Source organism: Hypanus sabinus, chromosome 17 (genome assembly GCF_030144855.1).
Source record: "Hypanus sabinus isolate sHypSab1 chromosome 17, sHypSab1.hap1, whole genome shotgun sequence".
NCBI lineage: Eukaryota > Metazoa > Chordata > Chondrichthyes > Myliobatiformes > Dasyatidae > Hypanus > Hypanus sabinus.
This window is the reverse complement of record NC_082722.1, coordinates 23,199,981-23,220,015: the sequence shown is the minus strand read 5'-3', so window position 1 is coordinate 23,220,015 and position 20,035 is coordinate 23,199,981. Positions and strand designations below refer to the sequence as shown.

The window sequence follows — 20,035 nt, the reverse complement described above, 5'->3', positions numbered from 1 at the left end:
GTGCTGCCTGGCCTGCTGCGTTCCACCGGCATTTTGTGAGTTGATTGTTTTGTAGTTTGTAATTGCTCTTGTGATGAATGCCAATCAGAATCCACTTCAAAGTGCTGTGGTGTGTAATCATTCTATCTATTCGATATCCTTGACACAATTTAGGGAAAATATAGTGAGTCTAGCAAAGACGAGGTCACTCATAGCCAATGCATGCATACTGTTGCAATCTTACTGTTGTACTTCCAAGCACTGCCAGAGAAGTGGATTTCATACACATGCTAGTACACCAGCTTTCCAGATGTAATTTATTTATTTTCCAGTGAAAAATATAACATTCTAGTAGAAACAGAAGCAGTGGTTCGAGTATTACCGGCAACAGGAATTGGGTATGAGAACTACAGAGGCACAGATGACAGCTTGAAATATACAACTGTGATCTAATACTAACTTCAACGTTTCACTTCCTTGTGGTGAATATTAGATTTCCCTCTCCACATCATCGCGCCCAACACCGATGCCAAGGGCTGGATGAGGGCATGGGAAAGCTGAGCCTTCATCCACAACAGTGGGCATTTTCCACACCTCTTTTGGCACGGCCTTCAAAAGCAGCAGGTACAATAGGGTTGCTCAATTGCTGAACCTTTCTTCCCCCATTCCCCCCCCACCAGAAATAGAAAAATTGTTAGTTTCCCTACCAGTTATCAGCAATCACAACCCAACCAGAATAAGTAGTCTAGAAAGCAGAGCTTGTGGAAATAGTTCACATCTCCACAATAACCTGCCTCATGACTACACTCGGACTTTGCTGTCATGAATAAAGTGGCCCGTATCAAAAATATAACTGCCTTAAGAAAATATGTCCATAAAGGTATCACTGGTCATATGCATCAACTAAATATTTGAATTTTCCACTATATTTAATATCCTAAATTTTAAAATATTCTACAGTATTGAATTCTACATACGAAACAGTTAACATCCAACATTTATACCAAATTTTAATTGCTAATACTTATCTAGGCTTTGAATTGTCTGGAAACTTCTATAAATGTATACTGAACATGGCTCTTCCCTGCCCTGCAAGAACTAGATCTTACTGTATCCCAAGTACCTGTTCTACTACAGATCTATTTGTTTACAAATATTTATAGATTATTGGAGGATCTAAAGCCAGGATATTAGCCCCAGACTTGGCAAAAGTGTCAGTTCTCCTCCTACATGAACACTTCTTTAGTTGTGGTAGGGGCAGAGCTAAGGAAACGAGCTTTGGTGATTCACCTGGCCAAACGATAATCGAGTAATCAATAACCTATGACCTTGTCCCCTAACTTCAAACTGACAAAGTGCCACACACTTAATGTTACTAACATTCATTCCCTTTTTACAAGTACAAGCCAATTCATTGGTGTTAAACCAGAAACTGTGCCCTTTCACACCCAAATCAAAATTCTTTGTGCAAAGTCTAAATATCTAGATCCAAATATTTTAACTGTTATCACTGGCAATCACACAGGTTTACTTCAATACAGTGAAAAAGGCACAGAACAACAGATTTAATATACCGTATCTAGTAAAGGTACTACATAATTTCGCTATACATTTTGGCTGGAAAACTTAAAGACAAACAGCCATAACCACGGAAGCTAATGGCAAAAGGTAATTTAACATTTTAAAAGAGATATTTCTGGAATTGAACTCAAATCATAGGACTTAGGAACGTTTATTTACCCTTTCATTTTGATTGGCATCAACTCAAGGTTGGAGACGATATTTTTTTAAACTGCCAGAAAGTGTGTTTGAAATGAGGAAGTTTCATTCTTAATGTTTAGCATAATTTGTCAAACAAGTTAAGAGGTAAAGATATGGAAGAGGTTTTCAAAAAAGTTGTATAATAAAATTATAAAGAATTAATATTGCTAGATGGATAAGATTAAATGTAAAGAAGCATACTTCAATATATCATCAATTGCCATATTAAAGTTCTCCTACCCTACATTTCCTTACCAAAGTACTTCAATTCCAGTTTCGCAGAAGTACATCAACGTAACACTTCGGTTGCCCATTCTGCATTTTTTGCAGGATGGAGTTAACGAATCAGTGAACTTAGGCCCATGAGGAAGCAGAGATTTGTCAGTTTAGATCTTACAGTGTTGCAGAATTAATGCACACTCTTTTGACCTGCATTTGAACCCACTTTCATGAAACTGAGGAGCAGTTACATATTTACTGTTCCATTTAAAGGTTGCAGGGATTTGGTTATGTGTACTTTTTAAATTCTTCATATTTCTATTTTATGGCCAGATCGCATCATATACAATAACCCCTCTCTACACTTTACCTCTATCATCCATCTCAATACTCCATTATAATGAACAACCGATTCCAGAAATTAGTTGCGGCCTAAGCACCATCAGGAGTGAAGACTTCACGTAATAACTGCAGCTCCCTCTCTAGACAAAGTAGTTGATTGCTTTACATCAGTGAGGGCCGAGAGCAACGACACAGAACCACAACATCTGAATTCAGTCAATGGAGTGCCTCAACTCATTACAAAACTGTCAAAATTCAGCAAAATAAAAGCATCCTCTGACTTCCAGCACGGTCAGTGTAAGTTCATAGTAGAGGCAAATTAAATAGGACCCTTTTGATGTAGGAAATTGTAGAAAGGTTGGACAGCATGTCTACATGTTCATTTCCTGGCAGTTCTTTCATATAGACTTTGCCTTCCTGCTTTCCCACCCATTCCTTGCACTTCAGAGCACTCAGCAGGTTGACTGTTCCGTCACCTTCCCCATTGATGACTTTGGGCTCCTGATCAGGGAAGACATCATAGTTGAAGGACTCGGGTGTTGGTATTCCAGTTCCATACAGGCAATAAATTGTAACTCCAGGGGCAGTCAAATTGTACACCAGTGCTTCAGTGTCTTGCCGAATAAACCAGCCTTCTTTAAAGTTGATGTCCTGGTAGAATTTCTGATAGTCTTTCATAGTGTAATTGTACGTGGGCGTGGTGATGAATATTTTGTCCATTGACCAGGTGTTGTTGTAAGGGAGAAGCCAGTTGGTGGACACTGCAGTCCGCTGCTGTTCACGGATCTTCAGTGGGCTGATGACTGGAATTCGATCATTGTCTCCTATAAAGTTATGGAAAGGAAGAGTTAAACCATAGCAATGGTGCTTATTCATAAAATTACAGCACTGGAACAGTTCATGAGAAGTATCTTGTCTGATGGGGTGTTTTGCTGGAGCATTCTCCTGCATCTATCTTCTTGTCACCTCTCCCTTCTGGATTTATAATGCTTCCAAAATACAACTACACTATTACTATCATTTGCACTTCGTGATAACAAATTTCACGTTCCTGTTAGTGGAACATTCCTAAGTACAGTTCAAAATTTCCATTTAAAATTCCCATCTAAAAAGGGAACTGTTAAAGCTTTAACTTTTTTCACTTCTCATTTCAAAAGCTAATAATCAGAGTTCCTTTCACTTTTTGGTAGGCCATGTTTTTAATCAGCTTTTCCAGAGCCCCGATTCCAGTAAAGGCAAACTGAAAACTTGGGATTACCAGTTTAAATCTTTAAGAGATGGGTGGGAATTGTCCTTTTGCAGTTACAACATGCAATATTTTCCTTATGGTAGCTGAAGCAGAGGCCTTTCAATGCAAGTGTGTGGCCCCATTGGTCTGTCTCACCAACTTCTGTTTTAAGTACTTTACCATCACCTTTTAAAAGATGCAATGAATTCTTTCTTTTACAATAAGGTACTGCACACTCCAGCAAGTGGGAATGTTCTCACTTCTTCTCAATGTAAAATTAATAATCCACAAATTGTCTTTCAGTTTTATTTCTGCCTAAATTGGATGAAAACCCAATCGCTTCTGGTGTCATAATCAGCTGTTGGGATACTCAAGGAGCATAGAATCATATCCAAACAAATTGTGAAGAGAATTAAGGATATAAGAATTTAAAATGGGAAAACACAAAGTGCATTGTTTCCCTTTTGAATAATCATCCCATTTCAGCTACTACATTCAATCCATTCTCACGTTCATTCATTTTCCCCATTTTGAAAAACATTGAGCCAGGATTTCCTGCAGCCAAGTGAATGGCTTTCACCCTTACCAACAGTGTTTTAACAAAGACCACAATAGCTTTCTCTAACCCAGTATCCCAACCAGGACAGCAAACTCTGTTAGACTTGTGCCCTTCACATCTAATCTGTAACCATTTGTGTAGGCCTCTTAGATCTATCTATTTAAATGGTTTCTTGAAATGCTTACTTCCAAGGATGATTTCATTACCACACTCAACTAATTACGCACAGATGTGGTGATCCTTTTAATATCTATTAAAAGGTTTGAAGGTTGATCGTGGGTTTTGATCAACTTGAAGCCTTGATCTTAAGGCTCTGTGAGCCCTTTCAATTTCAATTAACTGGGTTCCTTCTTCCATTTCCAAAATCTCCAGAATCCATTTTTGAAAAAAATTTTTTGGATCCTCTCCCTCTATACCTTCTTTAAGTCCAACCATCTTAATATTATTTTATCTGTTAAAATTTTCAAGTACATCCACTTTTCCCAACAACTGTTTTCTTTCTGATGTCCAGGCAGAAATATTATTTTCCATTTTATTCACTCTATCAATGGTGTTTCCCGTTATTTCTTCCAAGTTTTTAATTTTGATAAAATGCTTAAGATATCAAGATAAAGATCCTGAAGGCGGCTGCCCAATGTGCCAGAAAGAGAAACGGGCCACTGATGATAGAAGGGAAAACAATTCTTTTCTATCCTGATATAAGTTATGACCTTTTGAAGAGAAAGAAAGAATTTAACTCAGCAAAATTTTTTTTTTAAATGGGAAAAGGGTTATAAATTTATTATTGCACCACCCAGCAACCCTGATAATTTTTTTTGGATGATGGAAAAAGATCTTTTACTGATTATCGGGATGTGGAAAAATTTGCACAAGAACTCCCAAATATTCGCTAACCACAGCCAAAGATTTAAAAGTGAGACAGATTAAAGATGAAGACAGGGACAGTGAATGGAGTTGATGGATGTTTAAGGACAGAAGAATATTTAAATATTTTCTTAATTATACGATACAGGGGAAGAAAGGTAAAAAATTTGAGAAATATTAATCGAGAGTAGTGATATTATTTTTTCTTCTCTTATGAATACTTTTTTATGTTACGGGGGATCTGGGGGAACTTCGGATCGATTGCTACGGGATTCACGTGTGTAATCATGGTGATTGTCATGACCCGTACAACGGAGGGGAGTAATGTTGTATTTTTTCTTTATTCACAACATTAGTAGGGGGGTATTTTGTTATCTTTTTACTTTATAATTTATTTTTCTTTAATCTTTCTTTCTTTGCCTGGACAATTGGGCGGGGGGGGGGGGGGGAGACACATAGCAACACTGAGAATTTTAAAAAGATTCCCCAAGGTACTATGAAAGTTGAAAAGTTAGGTATTACTATAGACTGTAGTAACCCTGTTAAAATAATGACTAATTTACTGAATTTTTAAAGTTTTAATGCTAATGGGCTTATTGGACCGGTGAAAAGAAAAAGAATTTTAACATACATTAAGAAAATGAAAGTAGATATAGCTTTTAGCTGCATTCCATTTGAAAAATATAATTTAAGAGATAAATACGAAATATTTCTGAAAATTTGGCACCCTTATTTACAAAAGATAGGATTAAATATATAGGTGCTCCGAAGATAAAATTATTGGTCATTTGGGGAAAGAAATAAATATATATATATTAAAGCTATTATGAACTCCATGGAGCATGTGGGGATCTTCCGATATCCAGGCATTCTTTCTTTCTTTCTTTCTACAGGGATATGTTAGGGGGGAGGGGGGGGAGAAGGGTTGATAATTTTTTTTCCTTCTGTAACCATTTGAAAATTCAATAAAAAAAAATAAAAGGTTTGAAGGGGCACTGTTATTATACTGAAGAATCTTATGATAGCAACTTGATAAATAGGAAGGTGCTTATGTTATATCATGGGCATTCTGATCTTTGTTAAAAGGTTTTGGGGGTTCATTTTCCTGCTCCAGGAGTTCAGTTACTTCAGGACTTTTAAAATATTAGATCCACATCAAAATCTCCAGAGGACTGAAGATCACCGACTAGTCAGTAAAATTGGCCTTGGATTTAGGTGGTTTTTGGCCCTGCCCTGGAGTTGTTTATCTGACAACTTTCATTCAATTGTCTTTTAATCACTTTAAAAGGCAATGTCAATTGTGGTTAATTCTTTTGGTAAATAGCTAGGATCTAGTGGCCCTCTGTTAGTTGGAGTTAACCATGGGGTTGTGTCCTAGCTGAATACTAAATGCAAGCCAGGGCAGCACGATATGAAGAGTAAGCTGTTGCCCATGCAGCAGACTCTCACCCTCCTCGCAGCTGATGAATCCAGAGGAATGGCACAGATCGATACAGCTTGGCACCAGGGGAGTCACGGCAGCACTGCTTCAGGGCCTCCTGCTCTCGAGTTTTACCATTGCCCGTGGGATTTACTCTCAAAGCCTTCCCCACGAGTTGGTATAGCTGGGGGGCAGTGGAGGCTTGAGATCAGAGGTTTCCTTCTTCCAGACGAGCTGCCAACCCCGGCTGACGAGCCCCATCTGCCTGAACTAGGATCATGTCATTAAGTAGTGTCATTACAAATAGGACTGGGGCACGTTGGAAGTTGTGAAGTGATTAAGTTTAAAGGTGTATGGAAAATTACACTGTGAACTCTGTTCATTTCTGGACCCAAGACAAATAACTTATCATCCATTCCAACTTACCACCATGTTACCGGTCACTTAACCTCTGGACATAGGGGCAGAAGACAAATTGCCCTCTTAACTCCCCTGGAGGACAATACACTGATAACCACACAAAAGGAATCTCATCACCAGACCTGCATCCTACAATTCTCTACCAAGCTGCTATTATTCAGCAACTTAATACTACTGTGAATGAAATTCACCTTTCATATACAGTATTTTTAGTTGAAGAGCACTCTCCATGCTACATAATGACATGCTACTATGACCAACCTGTAGCCAGAACTCGCAAAGTCTTCGACACACCTCCCCAAGGAGCCCCCAGTGCGATGTAGGATTTAATGTACTTGTCTTTCCACTCCTGTGGCAGATGGTTCAAGAAATAGAGTGTGTACAGGTTTCCCATACTGTGCGCAATCAGAATGACAGGACTACCATATTGCTTGTACATGGATTCAATCATTGCCTGCAGATCCTTGAAAAACTGAGCATTTTCATCTGGAAATAAAGAATGAAGAGGATTTCACTGTTGCTGTGGAACAGAAAAATTTTTACATTTCCCTCATGTAAGACCCAATAAAAAGATGTATTATTTAGATTGGTTTAATCTAAAGTGGTCTAGTCTTTAGATTGGTTTAACAATTAAGTTTTCAAAAACCTAGGTAATAACTACTTGAGTAGTTAAATTAGCTCTCTGATTAAAAAATACAAATATTAATCTGTACACCTACAACTTTGATGTAGTACGAGTAAAAAGAAAAACATTCTATTAGTTCAAAGTATACACGTCACCATTTACAATCCTGAGCTCATTTTGTTGTGGGCATGCTTAATACAACCAAGATAGAAAAACCAAGATAGAATCAACGGAAGACCGTGCCAGTTTGAGCATTCAACCACTGTGCAAAAGACAAACTGTGCACTGCTGATCAGAGACAGTCACGGCTGCAGAAAAGGAGGAAGTCATGGAGGGATTGTCTATTGAGTCTCTGTGGGTGGAAGTTAGAAACAGGAAGGGGTCAATATCTCTACTGGTTTTTTTTTTGTGTTTTTAAAAAAAAATAGACCACCCAATAGTAGCAGGGACATCGAGGAGCAGATAGGGAGACAGATTCTAGAAAGGTGTAATAACAGGGTTGGCGTGGTGGGAGATTTTAATTTCCCAAATATCAGTTGGCATCTCCCTAGATCAAGGGGTTTAGATCAGGTGGAGTTTGTTAGGTGTGTTCAGGAAGGTTTCCTGACACAATATGTAGATAAGCCTACAAGAGGAGAGGTGGTACTGGGCTTGTATTTGAGCGACTGGGATTTAGAATCATGAGAGGGGATCTGATTGAAACATACAAGATTATTAAGGGATTGGACACACTGGAGACAGGAAGCATGTTCCCGCTGATGGGTGAGACCAGAACTAGAGGCCACAGTTTAAGAATAAGGGAAAAACTTTTTCACCCAGAGTGGTGGATATGTGGAATGCTCTGCCCCAGAAGGCAGTGGAGACAAGTCTCTGGATGCATTCAAGAGAGAGTTAGATAGAGCTCTTATAGATAGCGGGGTCAAGGGATATGGGGAGAGGGCAGGAACGGGGTACTGATTGTGTATGATCAGCCATGATCACAGTGAATGGCAGTGCTGGCTAGAAGGGCCGAATGGCCTACTCCTGCACCTACTGTCTATTGTCCTTGATCTGGCATTGGGAAATGAACCTGGTCAGGTGTCAGATCTCTCAGTGAGAGAGCATTTTGGAGATAGTGATCACAATTCTATCTCCTTTACCAAAGCATTGGAGAGGGAAAGGAACAGACAAGTTAGGAAAGCGTTGAATTGGAGTAAGGGGAAATATGAAGCTATCAGCCAGGAACTTGGAAGAATAAATTGGGAACAGATGTTCTCAGGGAAATGTACGGCAGAAATATGGCAAATATTCAGGGGATATTTACGTGGCATTCTGCACAGGTATGTTCCAATGAGACAGGGAAAGGATAATAGCGTACAGGAACCGTGGTGTACAAAGGCTGTTGTAAATTTAGTCAAGAGGAAAGGAAAAGCTTATGAAAGGTTAAAAAAAAACTAAGTAATGATAGTGACCTAGAAGATTATAAGGCTAGCCAGAAGGAGCTTAAGAATGAAATTAGGAGAGCCAGAAGGGGCCATGAGAAGGCCTTGGCAGACAGGATTAAAGAAAACCCCAAGGCATTCTACATGAATGTGAAGAGCAAGAGGATAAGATGTGAGAAAATAGGACCAATCAAGTGTGACAGTGGAAAAGTGTGTATGGAACCGAAGGAGATAGCTGAGGTACTTAGTGAATACTGAAGCAAAGTATTCATTATGGAAAAGGATCTTGGCAATTGTAGGGTTGACTTACAGCAGATTGAAAAGCTTAAGCATATAGACATTAAGAAAGAGGATGTGCTGGAGCTTTTAGAAAGCATCAAGTTGCACAAGTCTCCGGGACCGGATGAGATGCACACCAGGCTACTGTGGGAGGCGAGGGAGAAGATTGCTGAGCCTCTGGCAATGATCTTTGCATCATCAATGGGGACGGGGGAGGTTCCAGAAGATTGAAGAGTTACAGATGTTGTTCCTTATTCAAGATAGGGAGTAGAGATAGCCCAGGAAATTATAGACCAGTGCGTCTTACTTCAGCGGTTTGTAAGTTGATGGAAAAGATCCTGAGAGGCAGGACTTATGAACATTTGGGGAGACATAACATGATTAGGAATAGTCAGCATGGCTTCAAAGGCATGTTGTGCTTTACGAGCCTGATTGAATTTTTTGCGGATGTGACTAAACACGTTGATGAAGGTAGAGCAGTAGGTGTAGTGTATATGGATTTCAGCAAGGTATTTGATAAGGTACCCCATGCAAGGCTTATTGAGAAAGTAAGGAGGCATGGGATCCAAGGGGACATTGCTTTGTGGATCCAGAGCTGGCTTGCCCACAGAAGGCAAAGGGTGGTTGTAGACAGGTCATATTCTGCATGGAGGTCGGTCACCAGTGGTGTGCCTCAGGGATCTGTTTGTCTTTGTGATTTTTATAAATGACCTGGATGAGGAAGTGGAGGGATGAGTTAGTAAATTTGCTGATGACACAAATGTTGGGGGTGTCGTGGATAGTGTGGAGGGCTGTCAGAGGTTACAGCGGGTCATTGATAGGATGCAAAAATGGGCTGAGAAGTGACAGATGGAGTTCAACCCAGATAAGTGTGAGGTGGTTCATTTTGGTAGGTCAAATATGATGGAAGAATATAAGCATCAATGGTAAGACTCTTGGCAGTGTGGAGGATCAGAGGGATCTTGGGGTCCAAGACCATAGGACACTCAAAACTGCTGCACAGGTTGATTCGGTGGTTAAAACAGAATATGGTGCATTGGCCTTCTTAAACCGTAGGATTGAGTTTAGGAACCGAGAGGTAATGTTACAGCTACACAGGACCCTGGTCAGACCCCACTTGGAGTACTGTGCTCTGTTTTGGTCACCTCACTACAGGAAGGATATGGAAACCATAGAAAGGGTGCAGAGGAGATTTACAAGGATGTTGCCTAGATTGGGGAGCATGCCTTATGAGAATAGGTTGAGTGAACTTAGCCTTTTCTCCTTGGAGCGATGGAGGATGAGAGGAGACCTGACAGGTGTATAAGATGATGAGAGGCAGTGATCATGTGGATAGTCAAAGGCTTTTTTCCCAGGGCTGAAATGGCTAGCATGAGGGGACACAGTTTTAAGGTGCTTAGAAGCTGGTACAGAGAAGATGGCAAGGTTTTAAAAAAAACTCAGAGGGTGGTGAGTGCATGGAATGGGCTGCCGACAATGGTGATGGAGGCGGAATCAATAGGGTCTTTTAAGAGACTCCTGGATAGGAGCTGAGAAAAACAGAGCTATGGGTAACCCTAGCTAACTTCTAAAGTAAGTACACATTCGGCATAGCATTGTGGGCTGAAGGGCCTGTATTGTGCTGTAGTTTTTCTGTTTCCAAGTACAAAGAGAAATAATAATAATAAAGAAAGCAACAATAAATATCAAGAACATGAGATGAAGAATCCTTTAAAGCAAGTCCATAGGTTGTGGGAATATTTCAATGATGGGGCAAGTGAAGCTGAGTGAAGTTATCCCCTTTGGTTCATGAGCCAGATGGTTGAGAGGTGATAACTGTTCCTGAACCAGATGGAGTGAGTCCTGAGAATCCTACACCTTCTTCCTTATGGCAGCAGTAAGAAGAGAGCATGATCTGAATGGCGAGAGTCCCTGATGATGAATGTTGCATTCCCGCAAAAACACTTCACGTAGATGTGCTTGATAGTGGGGAGGGCTTTACTCATGATGGACTGGGCCCTATGCACTAATTTTTGTAGGATTTTCCATTCAAAGGTATTGGTGCTTCTGTACAGTCTATGTTCTCCATTACACATCGATAGAGGCTTGACAAAGTTTTAGATGTCATGCCAAATCTTCAGAAACTCCTAAGGAAGTAGAGGTGTTGCTGTGCTTTTTCTGTAACTGCTCTGACATGCTAGGTTTTAGAGCATGAGAGGGCACTAGAGAAAGGGTGGAGAGTAAAGGTGAAGAAAAATGGGGATAAAATTATTAAAAACCATATGGCTTAATAAGAGCTTAGAAAATGTGATTAAATGTGTTTAAAAAAACTGACTTTCCAGTGGATGGGATCAAGGTAGCAAAGTGCCTGTTGTTCAGCAATAGTGAAATTGATGTAGGTATACCAATATTAGAGAGCACACAGGGTACTGAAGGGTGAGGCTACAATGCCTTAATGACAAAACCCTGTATTCAGCTCTCAGCAGAATAGATTGTGGCTAACTGAATTTTCAATAGAGCCAAATTCAGCTCTGGTGACTGGGCAGGAACAAAGGCAATTGAATCTGCTGTTGGTCATATGGAGAAAACTAGACATCCACATCTTGACATTGGAAAGCCTCTGGGATCAGGAATAGTGGTCAGCTGGATATCATTTACAAGAACAAGTAGATATATACTAAGGGAGCTGAAGACAACTCCTAGGTGAGGATACGAGAAGTTATTGCTGAAAATTTGGGAGCTGCTATTGGTCTGGCAGCATTTTCTTAGAATAATGCTGTACCAGCTTCAAAGTAACTTTACTATCAAAGTACATACATCAAAGATGCAAGAAAGATTCATCCCAAAGATGAAGTATTCTAAAGGGAGGATGAAGCAACCGTGGCTGACAATGGAAGTCAAAGACAGCATAAAAGCAAGAGAAAGGGGATATAATATAGCAAAGATGAGTAGGAAGGTAAGCAATAAATATCCATTAGCAAAGGTGCCCCACAAGGTTGTGCGTATAGCTCCCTGCTCAACACTGATGTTAAGCACAGCTACAGGGCGATATTTAAGCTCGCTGATGACACCGTCCTCATTGGCTAAATCAATCAAAGGGGGTGATGAATCAGCATGTAGGAGGCATTGAAAATCTGGCTGAGTGGTGCCACAACAACGACCTCTCACTCAATGTCAGCAAGATCAAGCAGGAGGATTGACTTCAGGTGGAGTACTCAGAGGGGACTGGTGGTCTATGAGCCAATCGGAGGTGGAGAGCGTCAGCCACTTCAAATACTTGGTGTCATCATTTCAGAGGATTTGTCCTAGGCCCAACTCTTCAATGCAATTACAAAGTGCCTTTACATCTTTAGAAGTTTGCAAAGAATTGGTATGACATCAAAAACTTTGACCAACTTCTATAGATGTGTGGTGGAGAGTGCATCATGGCCTGGTATGGAAAAACCAATACCCTTGAACAAAAATGTCTACAAAGAGTGGATATGGGTAAAGCCCTCTCCACCACTGAGCACATCTACACAGACTGCATATAGACTGATGCAATTAACTCATTTGCTGGAACAGAACTGAGAAACTGGCTGCTGCTGGAGACGGAGACAGAAAAGGTGGAGAAACAAAAATCTAGTGAAAGTTGCAAATAACAAAACAGAAAGACCATTAGAGAGGGGCTCAAGTCAGGTATGACATTATTTATAATTATCAGGAACAAATATTATTCAAGAACCTATAAAGCTTTTTTTTAAAAAAAAATCTCCCGTGTTCCTACAGTGAAAAATGAGTCTGGTCTCTGCTGCAAGCAGATTGTGGACTGTAGTGCCCAAGACAAGTCTCTCTTATCCAGTGACTGTTCAGAATATCCATTATCCGATTGTGCTAGTTTCAGCTCTATGCAAAGGGAGGTCTGTAAGGGCCAGGCAAAAATCGCAGAAGCTCCTTTCTTTCAAATTATACCCCAGTATTTTTTTAATTTTGCTCTTTTCTATCTCCAACACACAGCCAATAAAACCTGTCCTAGGTTTTATTGTGATTTTTTTTAAAATCAGACCACTAATGTTGCTCAAGGGTCAGGGAAATGCTCGTTGTTCATCCAGCATAGTTCTGGAAGGAATAACCAAGATCAGGTTTGGAAAAATCACACAACTACTCATCACTGAGCCACCACTCTGAACACATGGGGCATTTCACACTCAAGCGAGGCCATAGCAGTAACGACCAGCCCTCCCTTCCGAATATATGACTTACTGGGTGCTCGTCGCCAGTCATATGGAGCACCACGGACATCTTCATCTCTGAGGTAGCCCCAATCTACCATGTACTTCACCAGAGTATAGAAATAAATCCCTGCAGAGACAAGTAAAAAATACTGTTAGGCAGAGCCGAGAAGAATGGACTTGGTCTGCAGTCCACAGTGAATTTTGTGCAGTTCCCTCTCCTCTTGCCCACAAAGTAGAAACTTAGTAAGAATGAGAAGATAAAATTAACTGCAGAACACAATAAGGTAAACCAGTTTTAACACAGAATTAAACAGCTGAAGATGGCGATCCAATAAGGGATCACGGATGTCCATCTTCTGCTCAAAAGCCAGCAGATCTCCCTGAACCCATAGAACCCTGTGGAACCTTGGGACTCCGAACTGCAAGCTATAGTCCTTCCTTCCTGTTGGCAAAATGCTGATCCCAGGGTGCAGGTGGACCCTTCATCGAGTCCAGTATGGGATTACAAACTTCCCAGATTTCAGAGTCATAATTAAACAGCACAAAAAATGGGCCTTTGAACCCAATGTGTCCATGTTGACCCCAGTACCTGCCTGCACTAGTCCAAATTGTCTGCATTTGGCTATTTTCCACTAAAACTTTGCTGTCCAAATGTCTTTCAACTAGTTGTTCCTCAGTCAGACAGTTCCAGTGGGAAAAGGTTGTCCATCAGATGCCCTTTAAGTTTTTTCCACCGACGTTGAATCTTTGCCCTCCAGTATTAGACCACTACTTATACAGCACCAGCACCCACCAGCCGGGAATCAATTCCCATTGCTGCCCTCCAGGAATCCCCTGTGACTATCGTAATATTGCCCATTTCCATCTCCTGTTGTAACTTGTATCTCACATCTTGGTTATAGTTCGCAGGCTGTATACAAACTCCCGGCAGGGTCTTTTTACCCTTGCAGTCTCTTAACTTTACCCGCAAGGATCCTACATCTTCCTATCCCATGTCACCTCTTTCTAAGGATTTGATTTCATTTTTAACCAACAGCAACCCCACCCCTTGTATTGAAACCTGTCCTTTTGATACAATGTGTATCCTTGGATGTTAAGCTCCAACTATCATCTTTTTTTCAGCTACAACTCAGTGATGGCCACAACATTTTACCTGCCAGTTTCTATGCGCTACAACCTTTTTTGCACCGCAGACCAGTTTAATATTGACAATAGTCTTGCGGACTGGCCGACTGTGGTGGGGGGGTGTTTAAATCACAACCGGAATATGGATGATAAGTCACTTACAAGCAGCTGATAAACTCTTTTAGAAACTAAATTGAGTGTATCTATCAAATTTAATATTAAACACACAGCGCATATTTTCCTCACATAAATATAGTGATAAGACAATTATAACTCACTTATAAGTCAATAGCACCAGAACATTTTAGGTAATGTTTGGATATTAAACACAGTGCATACTTTCCTTGTATGCACATGTAAAATCATTGCGACACACCAATATCGCTGAGTAAGTGGGAACCCTGGGCTTGTTTCCCTGCAACAAGACGGTCCCATTGAGGGGTGATCGGAGACAGCATTACTCAAAGGGGGTTCCTTATGTCCAGTCTATTCAGCAATTTAATTTTAGTTGCATTCATTGCAGAAAACCCCGCTTTGCAGAGATAAAATGTTGAAAATAGAAGCAACGTCTTCAGTACTTTCGTGGCTATCTCAGGATATTCAGCCTTGACTTTGATCCAGAATGCCGACAGCGATGTTATGTCAAACATACTTTTCAGTCCACCGTCATTTGCAAGCTCGAGGAGTTGATCTTCCCATGCTGACATGGATGATTCACCAGGGACATTCACAAATGAACAAACGGAACTATGGAGCTATGAGGGAGGAGCTGGCCAAAGTTCAATGGAATAATATCCTAGCAGGGAAGACAGTGGAACAACAATGGCAGGTATTTCTGGGAATAATGCAGAAGGTGCAGGATCGGTTCATTCCAAAGAGGAAGAAAGATCCTAAGGGGAGTAAGGGGCGGCCGTGGCTGACGAGGGAAGTAAAGGGCAGTATAAAAATAAAAGAGAAGTATAACATAGAAAAGATGAGTGGGAAACCGGAGGACTGGGAAGCTTTTAAAGAGCAACAGAAGATACCAAAAAAGGCAATACGCCAAGAAAAAATGAGGTACGAAGGTAAACTAGCCAAGAATATAAAGGAGGATAGTAAAAGCTTCTTTAGGTATGTAAATAGCAAAAAAATAGTTAAGACCAAAATTGGGCCATTGGAAGACAGAAACAGGTGAATTTATTATGGGGAACAAGGAAATGGCAGACGAGTTGAACAGGTACTTTGGATCTGTCTTCACTAGGGAAGACACAAACAATCTCCCAGATGTAATAGTGGCCAAAGGAACTAGGGTAAAGGATGAACTGAAGGAAATTTATATTAGGCAAGAAACAGTGTTCGATAGACTGTTGAGTCTGAAGGCTGCTAAGTCCCCGGGACCTGATGGTCTGCATCCCAGGATACTTAAAGAGGTAGCTCTAGAAATCGTGGACACATTGGTAATCATTTTCCAATGTTCTATAGATTCAGGAACAGTTTCTGCTGATTGGAGGGTGGCTGATGTTGTCCCACTTTTCAAGAGAGAAAACAGGGAATTATAGACCGGTTAGCCTGACGTCAGTGGTGGGAAAGATGCTGGAGTCAATTATAAAAGAGGAAATTACGACACATTTGGATAGCAGTAGAAGGATCAGTCCGAGTCAGCATGGATTTATGAAGGGAAAATCATGCTTGACTAATCTTCTGGAGTTTTTTTGAGGATGTAACTACGAAAAAGGACAAGGGAGAGCCAGTGGATGTAGTGTACCTGGACTTGCAGAAAACTTTTGATAAAGTCCCACATAGGAGATTAGTGGGCAAAATTAGGGCACATGGTATTGGGGGCAGAGTACTGACATGGATTGAAAATTGGCTGGCTGACAGGAAACAAAGAGTAGCGATTAACGGGTCCCTTTCGGAATGGCAGGCTGTGACCAGTGGGGTACCGCAAGGTTTGGTGCTGGGACCGCAGCTGTTTACAATATACATTAATGATTTAGATGAAACGATTAAAAGTAACATTAGCAAATTTGCTGATGACACAAAGCTGGGTGGCAGTGTGAAATGTCAGGAGGATGTTATGAGAATGCAGGGTGATTTGGACAGGTTGGGTGAGAGGGTAAATGTATGGCAGATGCAGTTTAATGTGGATAAATGTGAGGTTGTCCACTTTGGTGGCAAGAACAGGAAGGCAGATTACTATCTAAATGGAGTCAAGTTAGGAAAAGGGGAAGTGCAATGAGATCTAGGTGTTCTTGTACATCAGTCAATGAAAGCAAGCATGCAGGTACAGCAGGCAGTGAAGAAAGCTAATGGCATGCTGGCCTTTATAACAAGAGGAATTGAGTATAGGAGTAAAGAGGTCCTTCTGCAGCTGTACAGGGCCCTGGTGAGACCCCATCTGCAGTCCTGTGTGCAGTTTTGGTCTCCAAATTTGAGGAAGGACATTCTTGCTATTGAGGGAGTGCAGCGTAGGTTCACAAGGTTAATTCCCGGAATGGCGGGACTGTCATATGTTGAAAGATTGGAGCGACTGGGCTTGTATACACTGGGAATTTAGAAGGATGAGAGGGGATCTGATTGAAACATATTAAGGGATTATTAAGGGATTGGACATGCTGGAGGCAGGAAGCATGTTCCTGCTGATGGGCGAGTCCAGAACTCGAGGCCACAATTTAAGAATAAGGGGTAGGCCATTTAGAACAGAGATGCAGAAAAACTTTTTCACCCAGAGAGTGGTGGATATGTGGAATGCTCTGCTCCAGAAGGCAGTGGAGGCCAAGTCTCTGGATGCATTCAAGAGAGAGTTAGATAGAGCTCTTATAGATAGTGGAGTCAAGGGATATGGGGAGAGGTCAGGATGGGGGTACTGATTTAATGTGAATAAGTGTGAGGTTATCCACTTTGGGAGTAAGAACAGGAAGGCAGATTATTATCTGAATGGTGTAGAGTTAGGTAAGGGAGGAATACAAAGAGATCTAGGAGTCCTTGTTCATCAGTCACTGAAGGTGAATGAGCAAGTGCAGCAGGCAGTGAAGAAGGCTAATGGAACGTTGGCCTTTATTACAAAGGGAATTGAGTACAAGAGCAAGGAAATCCTCTTGCATTTGTACAGAGCCCTGGTGAGACCACACCTGGAGTATTGTGTACAGTTTTGGTCTCCAGGGTTAAGGAAGGACATCTTGGCTGTAGAGGAAGTGCAGCGTAGATTCACGAGGTTAATTCCTGGGATGTCTGGACTGTCTTACGCAGAGAGGTTAGAGAGACTGGGCTTGTACACGCTGGAATTAAGGAGATTGAGAGGGGATCTGATTGAAACATATAAGATTATTAAGGGATTGGACAAGATAGAGGCAGGAAATATGTTCCAGATGCTGGGAGAGTCCAATACCAGAGGGCATGGTTTGAGAATAAGGGGTAGGTCATTTAGGACAGAGTTAAGGAAAAACTTCTTCTCCCAGAGAGTTGTGGGGGTCTGGAATGCACGGCCTCCACTGTGGAGGCCAATTCTCTGGATGCTTTCAAGAAAGAGCTAGATAGGTATCTTATGGATAGGGGAATCAAGGGATATGGGGACAAGGCAGAAACCGGGTATTGATAGTAGATGATCAGCCATGATCTCAGAATGGCAGTGCAGGCTCGAAGGGCCAAATAGTCTACTTCTGCACCTATTGTCTACTGATTGTGAATGATCAGCCATGATCACAGTGAATGGTGGTGCTGGCTAGAAGGGTCAAATGGCCTACTCCTGCACCTACTGTCTATTGTCTAGGACCCATTCCTATGCACATCTTGGGTCATTTGCGGTTGGGAAATAACGCTCGAATTCTATCGACAGTGAAGATAGGTGATCGTGCACCAGCTGTGAGAAGGACGGTGCAGCCTCAGTCTCTCCCAAAATCCCAGCTAATATTGGGAACATGTCAAATATGCCCCTGTCTACTCGTTGTCCCCACAATTCCAGTTTGGCTTTGAAAGCAGACACTTTATCTGCCAACTTGAAGACAATTGTCATTCTCCCCGAGTAGGTTGAAGATGTCACACAGATACGGGAGTTTTGCTATCCACTCCTTGTCACTGAAGTGTGCTGCCAGTGCTGACTTTGTTCCTGAAAGGAATCTCTGTAGCGGCTCTCTTAACTCAAAATCCCTGGCCAGGGCTCTCCCCCTCGATAGCCACCTGACTTCAGTGTGTGAGAGAAGGTGTTTGTGCTCTGCAGCCATTTCCTCACAAAGCTGCTCAAACAGACGTGAGTTAAGGGCTTTTGCTTTGATGTGATTGATAACTTCAACAACATCATTCAATACGCTGTTAAGATCAGGTGACATTTTTTCACTAGCCAGCATTTCCCTGTGTATGACACAGTGTGTAGACTGACATTGAGGAACAACCTCTTTGACTGTAGTAGTGAAACCAGACAGCCGTCCAGCCACAGCTGCAACCCCGTCTGTGCATACTCCAACACAGAATGACTTGAATAGTTCTGCCCCAGTTGTGTTAGTTGGCAGCAGCAGTACACACAACATATCCTTGTGCACATTGAATGAAATATATATCGCACATAAACCAGCAGTATTGCCTTGTTGTCGACATCAGTAAACTCGTTGACCTGGATGGCATACCATGGTGACTCGTTAAGCCGTTCCAACAGCTGGGCTTTGATGTCCTCCGCCATGTCATCGATTCTCCTTGAAACTGTGGTAGCTGAAAGAGAAACCTTTGCCATCTTGTTAGCTGCAGCTTCTTCCAACAGTTCACGGCACATGTCCTTGGCAGCAGGCAGAATCAACTCTTCACCAACAGTGAAAGGCTTCTCAGCCTTAGCAATACAGCTGGCCACTAGGTACGACACTCTCAGAGCAGCAGCATTTGTGGAGGTGGTGGCTCTTAGCACTTGCTTCTGTCTCACTTGCTTATGTTTTTTTCTGCTCAAAAAACTCAATGTGTTTGTCTTGATGTGCAGGATGCTTGTACTCAAGGTGCCGAAGCAGTTTTGAGGGCTTCATTGCCTCATTAGACAGCTTGTCTCCACATATCACACACAGGGGGCTTGAAGCATGCGAGTCACCAGTCGCATTAAAGCCATTTTTTATGTACGTCTCGTTGTATTTTCTGTCACGTGACAGGGAACGAGGAAAGGTGCAGCTGACTCATATCGCTTCATATCGTTTCCTTGCGGCCCGGTAGCACGTGCTTTGGTCGGGGACCACTGCGCTGCAAGATCACTTACCTTATTCCGTATACTGTGTGCGTTCAAGTACCACACCTTTAGTCCTGTATTCATCACCCTTTTTGATTTTGACCCCACGTCACATTTCAACTTATTCCATTGACTGGAATCATTCCCTATTATCTGTCAGCTCTTCCTCACAGTCTCAGTACACACTGCAACCACCCCATCCACCACCTATCACTCTGGTTCCCACCCACTGCCAAGTTAGTTTAAACCCTCAGCAAGAGCTCGAGAAAACCTGACCATAAGGATGTTGATTCCCCTTGGGTTCAGGCTTAACCAGGTCATACCTTTCCCACAAGAGATCCCAATGATCCAGAAATCTGAAACCCTGCTGCCTGCGCTAACCCCGCAACCACACATTCATCTGCCGAATCATTCTATTCTTACC

The 20,035-nt window shown here is 41.7% G+C and overlaps 1 protein-coding gene across 1 annotated transcript in view; it reads right to left on the bottom strand.

Annotated features, from left to right (window-relative positions):
- Positions 1 to 275: 275 nt before the first annotated feature.
- Positions 276 to 20,035, bottom strand: part of pla2g15 (phospholipase A2, group XV) — a 67,201-nt gene continuing 47,441 nt past the window's right edge. The window contains exons 4-6 of the mRNA XM_059992662.1: positions 13,339 to 13,437; positions 7,054 to 7,278; positions 276 to 3,125 (exon numbers count right to left, since the gene is read on the bottom strand). Coding sequence (XP_059848645.1) covers positions 2,605 to 3,125; positions 7,054 to 7,278; positions 13,339 to 13,437 — 845 coding nt within the window. The 3' untranslated portion in view covers positions 276 to 2,604. The remainder of the gene's footprint in view (positions 3,126 to 7,053; positions 7,279 to 13,338; positions 13,438 to 20,035) is intronic.